General features: G+C 43.4%; 1 protein-coding gene across 6 annotated transcripts in view; it reads right to left on the bottom strand.

Annotated features, from left to right (window-relative positions):
• MFSD6 (major facilitator superfamily domain containing 6) overlaps window positions 1-13,573 on the bottom strand; it is a 30,812-nt gene extending 17,239 nt beyond the window's left edge. For 3 of the 6 annotated variants that reach the window (XM_052791724.1, XM_052791726.1, XM_052791720.1), the window contains exons 1-2: window positions 11,599-11,746; window positions 1,587-3,183 (exon numbers count right to left, since the gene is read on the bottom strand). In XM_052791724.1, the coding sequence (XP_052647684.1) occupies window positions 1,587-3,130 (1,544 nt within the window). In that variant the 5' untranslated portion in view covers window positions 3,131-3,183; window positions 11,599-11,746. Of the gene's footprint in view, window positions 1-1,586; window positions 3,184-11,598; window positions 11,747-11,924; window positions 12,077-12,112; window positions 12,163-13,487 lie in introns of those variants that run through there. The other 3 variants (XM_052791721.1, XM_052791722.1, XM_052791723.1) reach the window with 3 other exon arrangements.
• Window positions 13,574-13,789: the final 216 nt, after the last annotated feature.

The following is a 13,789-nucleotide window of genomic DNA, read 5'->3' as shown; positions in this document are numbered from 1 at the left end:
AATGTGCATTTCCCAGGTGTAGGTATAAAGAATGTTGTTTTATTGCAAATAGGAAGGAGCTAGGGTTTAAACAACTTAATCTTGATCCAATCTTGGCTTCACAGGCTTAACAGTGCAAAGAAAAAAAAAAAAAAAAGAGGAGTTTATCCTGTACTTCTGTCCCCTTCTATTTCATCTTATTCACAAGCCTAGCATTCTTTTGGTTTTCCTTCTTTCTCTAGTTGAAATCTAAGCCTGAATTTTGTACTATAACAATATACATTGAAAGAGCATACCCAAGCTATCTTTAGCTATCAAGATTATGATCTGTTCTGACCACTCCTCCATCATCACATGCTTCCTCCAGTCTTTGCATGCAAGGTGTCATATTTTCTTGTAGTAATTATTCTCAAATTCAGAGAATAAAAGACTGACTCAAAGTAAAGAGATCCTCCTCAGCTTAAAGGAAGAAAAAAAACATCTTTTAAGTAATCTCTCAAAGTACTGTGCTAAGCATCTCAAACATGTTTAGTAGAGGTCAAATGAATCAAAATATTCATCCCAATAAAAGCAAAACAAAAAAACAAAGAGCAAAACCACAGAACAGAATGCACAAAAAGAACAGTGCAGACAGCTTAAAAATACTTACATCTCAATGACTGTATGATTATAAACAGGGCATTTGGAAAGGACATGATGCTAACAGCACACAGAGCTCTGTGCTCAGTTGCACAGAGTACCTGAGTAAATATAAAAAAAACCCTTTACGACTTCATTAACTCAGATTCCCCCTTATCTTTCCTCCCTTGAGCTTTTTCTAAAGAGTAGTGAAGGGATTTAGAATATCTGAAAATTAAGTCAATTGTGAATTTAGTGGAAAACAGTGTTCACTAACATGCTGGAAGTAGTCAGTTTCACTTGCACAGGGCAAAAACTAGGGGAGAAGCCCTGCACAGCCATCTCACTTCAGTAGCTAACACGCACAGTTGCAACTAAAGGAAGAGAGCAAGGAACTGAACTGGTAAGCGACACTACCAGGCTGCAACCTCATTCTGCCAACACCCAGCATCCGATTACGAGGTCATGTGCACAGGAGGTGCTCACCTCACTTCTTCGTCTCATCCTCCTCCCCTCTCAGCGTGCAAGTGACATCTTTCTAGGCTACTGTGGGGGCAAAGAACTGCCCCACAAGGAGAAGCAGGATAGAGGTTTCCAGAACGCTGCTACTCACAGGAAAAAAAAATTGTAAAATTAATTATATTTACATGACAAAACAGACAATCCTTGAATGGGTGGCCATTTGTAAAGATCTCTTAAGAGAGCTTTGCATCAGTGAACCAGGATGTCTTCTGGAACCATCTGCAAAAGGATATGGTGCCAGGCATAATGCATGTACTAACATGCAACTCAAATGCAAAGGAAGCACTTCTGAGCAGTTTCAGCTCCTAGAATAGTAATAAACGACTCCATCAGGCAAGCTACATAACTGAGCAGGACTTGGAATTTTAAAATAAAAGGATTCAGCTTGATTTTCACTTTTTAACACAAGGCTAAGCCTGAAATTCAATGGGGTTTGTATAGCACTTTAATGATTGCTAACATCTTACCTGATATGACCAACCAATTCTATCAACTTGTGGCTGAAGAAGTAGGCAGTCAGCTCAGACACGTGACTGAGCACAGAACAAACGCCAAAGAGAGTGGTGGTGCCATTCAGGTCTTCCAAGTGCCAGTAAAGAAAGGTGAACACAAAGCCATATCCAAACCCCATGAACCACGCCACAAAGAGGACTGAGCCATACTGGATACTACACAGCAGTTTTATAAGGTCCCAAAAACTGAAAGACTGCAACTGGCTCGTACTGGTAGGAGTGTTATCAGAGGATTCGTTGGAGGCACTTCTGTCCACCTGTGAGATTTCTACCTCTTTTCTCTTATTTTCGTCTTGCTTGAAGTGCGCATAATGAAATCGAAACTGGGTGGCCACAATTAATGCCATTGTCATCAGAACACCAAAAACGATGAATACTATCCTGTAGTTCTTGTACTCAGGAGCTTTACATCCTTGACCTTCAATGCCAACTTCTGTATGGGTATAGTCAATGCCAATTCCCACAGAGAGCATGGCCAGCCCCCAGCCCAGAGACCCCCACATACGCTGCAATCCATACCTGTCCCTGTGTTTGCCAAGGTACTGCAGAGTTACAGTGTCCACAATAGTAACAGAGGAAGCACTGAAAAATTCTCCTATTATGACAACCAGCAGAATGAGTAGAAAGATAGCTTCTACTTCTTGTTGATCATAAACGAGCACAGCTTGGTCAGAAGGCATCGGCTTTGTGGTGATGGCAGCTGGAGTGGTACTTGGAGTCGCATTTCCTGGTGAGACTGGGCTAGTGGTGGTGTTTTTCAAAATAAAATAGGTACTGTTTTCCAAGACAAACTCCACATCATTGCTCTGTGTAGGTAACAGGAATGTCATTTCAGGATTAGCTGTCCCTGGTGTTTCCAAAGTGACCGGGCTGGAAGTGAGCAGGTCGCTCTTCCCACGAACTTTTGGGGATGCAGTACTCACTGTGGTTAGCAGAGGAGACATCGAGGCATTTTGCAAAACTGTTGTTAAAAGGCTGCTTGCATTGGTGGGATGGGCTGGCGGAAGGCCCTTTGGTACGCATCTTAAGGTGGCTGGTCTAACAAATCCAATCCCCAGGTTAAATAAAACCCAGCATAAAAGTGAAAAGAGGAGGACAATCTTCCCTTTCTTGAAGCGATCTGCCACCACTCCCCAGAAGGGAGCACTGCAAAACTCAATAAAGTACCTGATGCCCACCAGAAGTCCACTCTGACTGGGTGACATACCCAGCTGCTTGTAATACACAGGTAGCAAGGGGTAGAGAGAGCCATATGCAGAATAGAAGAAAAAATAAAAGACCTTTGAGATCAGAAGATCATTGTTTATTTTGACGCAGTGCTTTTCCAACCAATCTAGCTCTTCGTCTGCGACAGTGGTTGTCTCCGTTGAAGGGGATTCATTATGGGGTGGCAAGTCTTGATCCTTGGAAATGCCATTGAAAGGATCAGCAAGCACATACTTTCGCTTCTGTTCTTCTTCATCATCGGTTAAAATGGCAACTTTATCATCAGCTGCCATGGTTTACCACAAGCATCCAGTATTTGCTGCACTCTCAAGGAACTAGGGCTACCCTGCAAACAAATAAAACATAACATGATTAAGGCACCACATGAGAACAGACCTGCAACGCCAGTCATCAAGGACAAAGCTTCTTTTTGTAAGTGACATTCCTAAGCAATAAATGCAGTATCAGGGTGGGGAAGGCCATTTGTCTAGACTAGTGGTACATGGTAGCATCAATAAAAACGTGTTTTATGACCACTTTTGTGAAGTTCTCGCAACAGCAGCTTTAATATTGTTCAATAAAACATCTTTCATGTTTAGGACAGAGAATAATTTATATATTCAAAGTTACTGTGGCAATTAAGTGCTAGCATTTGCAAGTCTTTTCTTTCAAGTTGTCTTTTCTCCCCTAAGGCTAACTGCTTTATTTCCAGTAGACCCTACTATACTAAAGGATAGCCATGATTTTGTAATTAAATAATGCAGCCACATATATATATATATCCAGGGTTTTTTAATTATCAAACCAAATTATTATCCAAAGCCTCATGATGGCCTTCAAAAGGTTCATCAATCTCCTCTTGAAAAGTGATTTTCCAAGCACTCTACAACCACAGCAGAAATTGGTGGGAGGCTTGAGCTTCTAGGCTGAATGGGAAGAGAGGTAGGAATTAGGATAGGGCTCTAAGATTAAAACAAGGGACCCTCAAAATTAGGATAACAACCTTGAAGGCAAAGACCTGGGAGCAAAGAAACACAGGGACAGAAATTAAGTACAGGCCCTACAACGATCTCTTCAAGTCAAATTCTGAAATTGAAGAAAGGTGGATTGGGAGATAAGTGTACTGCAGCTGCCCACACTTATCCTTTGCAGAAGTAAAAGACTGCAAAACTGACAGGCAACACTTAAAAATAAATTCACCACTACTTAGAGTTTGATTTGACCAACAGCTTTCACATTTAAAAACAACAAACCATTCTAATAACCTAGGCTAGCTAACAGAAGCTTTCCTTTCAAGGAATAAAAAAAAGCTCTGCCAGCAGGCTACCAGCTCAAAATCACTATATTAGGCAACTATTTTTGCTATATTAATAGTTGTAAAATTAATGTAGGAAGATTAGCTCATGTTCATTATAAGAAAGTTGAACATTTAAGGTATTTTGGTTTTGTCATGCCTTTGCTGTTTTGATTAGTGTTACTATCACAAAGGAACCTTTTAAAGGACCAATATTTGAAAAGAGCATTTTATTCCAAAAGAACCTGAAATTTCTCTAAGAGCACTCAATTTATCATTGGGAATATCTTCTCTAGGAATTTGAAGTATTTTTTTGCAGTTCTGCACTTTATTCCCACTAGAAGAGTTCCAATGAAATTTCAGTCTTTCAAAACTCAACTGAAAGCACAGTATTGTCCCCTTAAAATTAGTCATGCATTGATATATCCAGTGACTTTAAATTATTTAATTATAATTCAGAATTTATTTAAATACTGACAACGGATTTGCAAACCAATGCAAGGCTAATAACAGAAAAGAGACTCTAACATTCACAAGTACGTTAAATTAATTGTTTCTTACTGATCCAACATACACATAACAGCTGACAGAACAAGCCATGGACACTTCTAAAAACAACAGTCCATTAAAATAATCCAAACCTTACACAGTTCAGTGATAGACAAGTCTAAAAATACTGTCATTAAAATCCCAAACATTCATATGAGTTTGTGTGTGTTTTTCACTTTTAAATGTCATTTCTACGGGATACTATTTACGAAGATCTCTGCTTTTCCTTATGGAGAAAAGGTTGCATAAAAATCTTGGAACCTTAAATATTCATGCATTCAAGGACAAAAGTTAATCAAAACGATACCAGCATATACGCACAGACTGCTTTTTTCTTCAGAGACAATCCAATAAATAAATTTAAAAAAAAAAAGTATTTCAAGTGTCAAAAGATTAGAAAAAGTCCTAATTAAGTTGTTAGAACAGTCAAATGTGAAAACACATTTTCTCGCTCTTACCTGCTACCATCAAAAGCCACATGAACCAAAAACCAGTAGCTGTCTCGTTAGCTCCTGCAATTTTTGGTTCAGTCAGCCACTTCCACCTGACAGTTGGAAGGACTGTGGGTATTTTGCTCATATATTTGCTCATATATTGGCTTCTATATCCATAAAACAAGTCCTTCTAATGAGTAAATTAGATCAGTCATCATCTGGGTTTTTATTTTCTTTATGCCTCGCCTTGCTTTGACAACAAAGACTCCAGAACTTGCACAGGGCCCCACTTATGTCAAGGGGACTTAACTGAGGTTTCAGCGTTGTTCCTGTGTCCTACCAAAACCAGTTTATGCTCATCTATTTACAGCAACTTGCTTACTAGCTATATCAGAGCTTTACAGCATTTAATTCTGAAGAATCAATATCCTCCCCGGTCCCCATGACATGACAAGACAGCACATTTTAACCACTTGGATATTAGGACAACTTCATTGCAAGTACGAATTGAAATTACCCCGACTTAAACAACACAGCCATACTCCTTATCCCTACATATGAGCTTTGAACCATCTGATCTCATGTAAATTATACTGAAGGCTTTCAGAGCAATCAGTATTCAATCTGTTTTAATTCAGTTTCCCTTTTCTGTTGGAATGGGACTTCCAATTTTGTACATTGTATGAATAGTGGATATATTAAAAATTGTTACACTGCTAGTCTTCAAACACTTCAGTTGTTGCATCTTCTTTCTCCCTCCATAACTTCTATCTGCCCCAGCATCCATCTTCTTCTAACCCGTTGTGTGGAAGAATTAATCCAAAAGTTCCACTCCTAGTATTTTGACTAGAACATTGTGGGTTAGAATGCTATGAAAAGTATATTTCATAATCATTTCAGTAAATATTTTCCCACCCTGAGAGTGTTTCATTGAATATTATTAATAACACAGAATATACTCGTCAGAAATATAACTGCATCAAGACTGGTAGGAGCCATATGGCATTCTTCAATGTTTTGATCACTAGTTAGTTTAGGAGTCAGGTTTTTCAAGTGATTTTATTTAGCAATTTTTTAAATTCTAAAAATAAATGACTGAAAATGAGAAAACCATCAAAGTGGTATTGTTACTGAAAAATCTACAAAAAACTTAATAGTCTATGGAGCTTTCCTTCTAGTGACAAAAACCCTGTGCCAGTCAGGCATTGAATGCCACAAATCAAACAGATGGAAAAACAATGTACTTAAGTGAGAAGAGACTAGTTATCTACTGGTTATTTTAGCCATAGCCTTCAAATACTGTATCTTCACTTTGCAAAATTTTTTTCTGATCCACAAGACAGTAGGAGGATAGAAGACAGCACTACCAGCAAATTTAAAATGAACAACAGAGAACAGGAGTGAGGAGGAAAGGTTCAGAGAGTAAACAGAATGGATTTCAGTGTGAATACAAATCTTAACTCATTTGAGGCTGAACAGAGCACGAAGTTTTGGCAGAGGCCTGTTGAATAACATCAGTTCAGCCAGGACAAATGAGACCAGAGGGGTTGCAGAGTGGCAACATCCCTGTCTGAAAACCAGGAGTAACAGTTTTGAAGCCATGTTCCCTAACCTTAGGTAAGTGCACAAACATACAACAAAGCCCTAACACGCAAATTGGAAGAAACTTCTGCAGAGATCCGGAGAAAGCCCTGCAAAGGGAAAGGGAAGAGGCGTAGCAAGCAGACTGCACAGCAGATGTACGTCACAATGAAGTACCTTGGTCCTCTAGCAGACAAAAAAGCTTTTGTCTTCCCACAGGTTTATGTTTCCAAACCACTACAGAACTCAGAACAGGGAACCAAGTCTTTGTTCCCTCATCATCCCATCACCCCTGACATGGCTACAACAGAAGACGACTTCATTAAAATCTGAACTTCCCACTTCCCCCCCAACCCATGATCCTATCGTACCGGCCCAGGAGCGTAAGTCCCTTGCTCGCAGCTGCACAGGAAGCTTGTGGCCAACCCAGCTTTCTCAGACTGGGGATTATTCTGCAAGATCACTCGTGCTCTGAGCCTGTTTATGCACAAGTGCATGCACTTCTTTTCAGACATAAAGAATATATGTGTTAACCACAAGACTATTCTTCCTTCAAGCTTTGCACAGATAGGATATTTTACATAAGTTCTAGTCTACTATTTTTTCTAAGTTTCAATACAGATTGTTGCCGCCTGGTTTATATCTATTCCTTCAGCAAGTCAAAATCCACTTTCAAACCCTTACATCTATGACACGTCTTTCATCCAGTCATCTTCCGCAAACAGCTACAGCAACTTTCCTGCAGACTTGTACCTTTGAGCAGCTCTCTGAGGAACACAGGAAAAAACATTCATCCCAAGGAATTTGGTGATGACAATGCAAAGGTCATTTTGATGACTGTAATGAGGCTCTTTGGCAGGTAGGTGGAAAGAGGCAAATATGGGTATTCTACATTTAGTTAAGTATCTTCTTGGCATTCTTGCCTTTTTTATCTCTTAAATCGATCCTCATTTACTCTGGCTCTCCTAATAATTAAGAGGATTTCAAGATCAGAAAGGATAAAAAGCTAATCTATTCAAGACAACCTGCCATTACAAGGAGTTCCCTATAAAACAAAGGAAAATCATAATAAGGAAAATAATAATATAATATACTAAAACCTCAGCTCTCCCCTTCGAGTCACTCTTCCCAAAACCTTGGAGGAGGCGGGGGGGGGGGGGAACCCCACCTCAAAACACCTGCTTTGTACTATATCTCAGGAAAAAAAAAAGCCAATCAACAGATCAGACTGGGGTAGCAAATCCCTAAACCTCTCAGGGAAAGTATCATGGCACTTCAAGCACAAGGCATTAAAACTTCACTTGCAGACCAACAGAAAGTTAGATTTGGGGTAAAGGAGTACTGCTGGTTTTAAATAAAATTTAATTCAGCATAAATATTCCATTTGCTAGGCTTTGAGAATTAAAGTATAATTAAGACTCACAAAGCAGAGCCTCAAAATCAGGGTTTGGATGTATACTGAATGTAGAAAAACAAACCCCAGGACAGCTCATCAGAAGACAGTGCAAATGATCAAGAGTAGCTTAACCCGTTAAATACCTAGCAAAATCAGTCTCAGAAAACATACTCTAAGAGTAGAATTTCAAAACAAGAATCATTAAGTAATCTCTCAGGCTACACACAGCTGTAAGAACAGAGCAGACTAGCTTGCTGTTTACCTTGTGTGGATAAATCAAAGCCAGCCAACATGGCATCACATCTTGTTTTACCCCTTTCAGACTTCACTGACTAGCAAACTGACTTTGTAGCAAACACATGAAATGCCACATGAAGTTTTCATACGAACATTTTAAAATCTGCTAATAGAAAGCATGTTTCTTAAATAACCCCTTTATTTTAAAGTCACTAATTATTGTTTGATTCAGAACAGGTCTGTGCTAGAGAAGTAGACTTAAAAACTATCCATCTTCCAAAGAAAGCTCACCTCGCTCATCCCCCAGCTGGTGAAACCGCCACAATGAACGCATCCATCATATTGCTCATGCACTCTACCTCCTCCTCAGGCCCCCTTGTCTCATTGATCTCACCTACAAAACCTTTTGATCAAAGACTTTCTGCTACAGTATCTGTGCAGCGTCTCTCAGAATTAAGCCCCGCATCCAGCAGGCCTACAAGGCATCGCTGTAATAAATATGAATAATAGACCATGTTTTCCATTTCCAAGCAAGTTTCACCCCTAAGGAACAGTCTGGTGCTCTCGCCTGCATCAATGCCAAAAAGGAGAATGTTATGCAAACAACTTACATCATGACAGAAGAGTGCACAGACTTCATCTACTCTTGCATCACATTCACAAACCTCTCCCAGGTAGGCCAGCCTCCAGGCGGAGCCCTTGAAGGGGCTGTCCCCTTGCCAAGCCATACAGACCAACTCACACAGGCTGACCCACCTGCCCCACATCACCATCCCCTGCTCTCTAAAGGTAAGCAGACTCCTGTGAGGCCCCAGTATGGACACCTGACCAAGAATTTATAAAATCAGGAATAAATCACATTTAGTGCATTAACTCAGTGCTGGGAAATATATTTGTTTCAAGTCTGAATCAAGACATTAGTGTTGTAACATTAACCACCATAATTAGGGTTTCCATGAAGTGAAACCACCTCGTTCTAAACCACTTAACTCTTAAAACTGCTTTATTTTGTGTTGCTTGGCATGCGCTTACTTAATGTGTTGGTCTATAGGTTTTTTTACTTTATTCAATATGCATATAAAACCCCACATACTTTGACACATTTAGTCAATTAGATTGAGAGACGACAGCATGTCTGAAGTGTGTCAAGATCGGGTTTATAAATAGGTTTAATGCACTTTATAATAGGTCTGAAGTTGCCAAGTTGATGCAATAGTGCTAGTATTAACATTAAAGAAGACAAGAACACTATCAGATCCTCATCTGTTAAAGAAAAATCATTAAACTCACATCTTAGGACTCCTGCTTTCCAATCATATTTTCTGTTTAATATGTGCAAATTAGTATGTCCTAGCAGATTCTATTTTTTAATCAGTTTATTTTTAGTCAGTATTAGACTCCAATTTTTTAACCAGTTTTTAATTTACCAACTACATATCCACACTGCCAAGGTTTACGCTTCATTAATGATGGTAAATAACAAGCGTTCCTTCAACTACGGGCCAGGCAAGCACCCAGGGTCAGAGCCGCAGTACTCCACGAGCACAGCTGCTTCCAGTGCTGGGGAGGGACGCAGGCACCCAGCTGCACCACCAAGTCTGGCAGCGGCAGGAGCAGCGGTCTGTTTCAAAACAGAGAGGCCTGCCAAGCAATACCAAGCCTTGGGGACCAGCCACCGCTACTGCGGCCAGATCATGTCACCAGTTCACACTCTCCTGCGCTGCTGTATAAACTCAGGCCCCCTGTGCTGTAGCTGAAGATGAATTTTAGGTTGCATTTAAGTTGTGCCCTAGCACCAGCTACATTAGCGATCAACCAAGCACAGCTTCCTCACATTAGCTTCTCACATCATTGGCTTTTGCTCTCATATTCTCGCTCCACCTCTTTAAATTTTTTTTTTTTTTAAATCTGCTTAGGATTTTTACTGGGTTTATGACTGCTATCACAAACACCATCCTTAAAAAGAGGATTGTTTTCCTTTCCCCTATTCCCCAGTGGGTCTTCGGAGAATACAAACAATAAAATAGATGTCATCTTTGTACACTATTTGTATCCAGGGAAATAAATAAAAAAAAAAAAACCAAGCTAGAAAACAAGCATTTTACAATCTTTTTCCTTGGACATTACTAAATACAGTAGACAATTAGACCCTATATATCTTAGTAACGTAGTAATGTTTGGGGTGAGCTTTTACTGAAATACTTCAGTGTTATGTTCATACAGCCACTCTCCTCTCCCCTGAGCTCCAAGTTTATCACTCTTCCACACTGCCTTTTTCATTAACAGAACATTTAAAAAGAGCCTGCTGTTAAAACTTCAGAGCTGTTGACCAAACATGGGTTTTAAACCCCATCTAACTTAGGATATAACAGGCATCCGTAACACCCATGGTACCTCCAGCCCTGGTTTCTTAAACAAGCATCTATTCCTATGCTTATTTTAATGAACAGAGGAGCAACTGACAACCTGCTTACTAAAAATCATCGTATTTTAAGGATTTAAGGGTTCAGAAACCAAACGACGGCCACACAGACCACCACACCTGGGTGCTGGCAGCAGGGACAAGCACGGGGATGCCTGCGCAGGAGTTCCGGCGGGACAGGGCCCAGCCAGCAGCCGCCTCCGGGGACCCCGACACTGTCGCCGGTGGCCGCGGGGCATGGCTCGGTCGCACGTACGGCGGTTACGCTTCAACCACAAGGCTGAGCTTCGGGAGACGAGGGCCGGCATCCTAATGAGGTCACCGCTTAGCCACAGTTAACGTCAGGGGACCTCGACAAGAGCGAAGCCAGCGCACACGCGACCACCCGGCTCAGCTGAGGAGCAGCTGATCGGCTCCGGCGCGGCGCAGGCAGGAGGAAAAGCCGAGCGGAGCGGCCGTTAAGGAGGGAAGGAAAAGGCTGAGGCAAGGGCCCAACGGCAGCATCCTGGGCGGCTGCGGGGACGAGGCCCGTCGCCCCCAGCGGGGAGGGAGCTGAAGCCGGTGCCGGGTCAGAGATCGGGGGGGGGGAACGACTCCCGCCCCCGCAGCAGCGAGGTGCGCCACGGCCGGCCCGCCGGCCGCCTCGCACCGCCGGCAGCCCCGCGGCGCGGCCCGCGGGGCCGCAGCGACCCCCGGGTCAGTACCCGCCGGGCCGCGGCCCGGCCCGCCCGCTGCCGGCGGAGCGCGGGCAGGGGAGGCGGCGGCCCCGGCACTCAGCCGGGCGGCCCCGGCCGCGGGCCTGGCTGCCGGCCCGGCCCCCCGCGCACCGCGGGGCCGCGCTGACTCACCTCGCCCGGGGGCGGCTCCGGGGGGGCGCTCAGCCGGGAGCATCGCAGCCCCCTCCCGCCGCCTCCTGCCGCCGCGGCTGCTGCGGGCGGCGGCTCCGCGCACCCTCGCCCGCCCCCCGGGCCGGGCCGCGCCGTGCCGGGCCGTGCTGCGCCGCCGCCGCGCAGGGGCGCTGCGGGGAGGGACGGAGCCGCCCCCCGCCGCGGGGGGGCCGCGCACCCGCCCGCCCGGCGCCGCCTCCGCGCCCCTCCCGGGTCGCCGGCCCGGCCGGGGAGCGGAGGGCGGCCGGGGGCTCCGGGCAGGACGGGGAAGGAGTCGTTTGACTTACGTGCTGTGTTGAGGCTGCGGGTGGCGGAGCCGTACCTGCGCTGGGCCAGGGGCCGGACGTTGGGTTTAAAAATAGTGTTTGGGGAGCGCTCGTGGACCCTAAACAACCAAATAACTCCACAAGCATAGTGCTTCCTGCTGCTCAGAAGTTCCAAACACGTATTACAGCATAAAGAATCAAATTATTACCTGTAGTGCCCTCCGCAGCCGCTGGCATCATCCCTTCAGTAACATTGTTTCTAGAATTATATACAAATAAAATTACATAAATGCTTAAAACAACAACAACATGAACTTCCCCCCCCAACAGTAATTATTGAGGCAGAAAAACACAGGCAGGGAGGATAATTTCCCGAGCAACAGCTGAGCTGTGTTGCACTATCAAAAGGTCAGCAATGTTAAGCTAAAGAAGGGGAATAATGAGGACAGAAAGTGAAAGGCCAGCCTGAGATTTGGGGTGTTTATCAGCCCTGAACTGAACAGGAGGTAGCAAAGTTGTTTGAGGATTAAGCTGAAGTGATGGTGTTCGGTACACAGGCTCTCAGACTGGGCCACGGTCCAAGCAGAGTCAATAAAGCGAGTAGACTCCACGGGCCACCCCTCTCAGGGGCACAGCACAGGCGGTTTCTGCCCAGGACAGCGGCCAGACAGCAGACAGCGTTAACTGGGATACCACAGGACAAATGCATTACTACTTGCATCTTCTAATTTGTACCTTCCTTTTCTGAGGGAGGATCTCCCTTTCCTCAGGGAAAAAAAAATTTGCATTATTTTGCCCAAGGGAAGAAATTGAGAGAAAACTACAAGTTTGCCTAATTTAGGCAGATGGAGAGGAACGGGGGCACTATGGGTGTTCGACCCATTTAATTCGAGTCCTCACCGAAGTGAAAGGGACACCAGTCCCCATGGAAAGCCATGCTCTCTCAAGGTCGTTCCCCTGCCACGCTAACGTACCCATGGGGTGTGATCTTTGCATGTGGATACGAAGGCCATTGAGGACACCATCCGATTACGAGCTTGCCTGCCCCTGCGGTAAAGGCCTCTCCTGAAGGAGGCAGGAGACAAAAGCTGAATTTCATAGGGCAGATGACCTGGGGCAGGAGAAGGCTTGTTTATCATCTCTCTCTGGAAGGATTTTCAAAACTCTTCATCTTTGAGAATCTCCCCCACGGCTAATTAACCACAGAGAGAAACCACGTCTGAGGAGACCAGGAGCACAGGCCTCCCGTAATCTTGCAGAATCAGACACAGACAACTATCGGCTCATACAGTGAGGGTTTTATTACCAAGTATTACTGTAATAAACCAGATGTCAGCTCCAACTGAAATTATTTAATCTTGATGGAGACTTTTTGGCAAATTACTGCAAATGCTTTTAGGGAGAACGTGTATTTCAAATCATTGCCAGTCATTGTTTGCAACTGAAAAGGGAAAGCTGATCTTTGGAGTCGCAGACTGCATTTACTGGAGCCATAAAAGCAGTCTTTCCCTAAACCCTGGTAACTCAACATTGCCCACCACACACTAAGAATGTGGCCATCTTCTGCAGCTTTGCTTGTATTACCTTTTCTTGGAGCTGTGTTTGAGGAGTTACACCCTGATCATTCCCCTTCCTTCTAATTGGTTTCAGAGGTGCCAGGGATATTTCCTAAAAAAAAAAAAAAAAAAATTTAAAATGCTCTCTGAATGGAGGAATTAAGACAAAATGTGTAACATTTCTTTGCAGGCTGTTGCATAACCTGGTATGTGAACAAGAAGATACAGCTGAGGACCAGAGTATAGAATATGACTAATATAATTTACAATGTTTTCCTTATATAAAATATCTTTATATATATATATATATTAAAAATGTGTGTATATATA

Source organism: Harpia harpyja, chromosome 7, assembly GCF_026419915.1.
Source record: "Harpia harpyja isolate bHarHar1 chromosome 7, bHarHar1 primary haplotype, whole genome shotgun sequence".
Classification (NCBI taxonomy): domain Eukaryota; kingdom Metazoa; phylum Chordata; class Aves; order Accipitriformes; family Accipitridae; genus Harpia; species Harpia harpyja.
The sequence above is the reverse complement of the archived record's forward strand: the minus strand, read 5'-3'. Positions and strand labels throughout refer to the sequence as shown.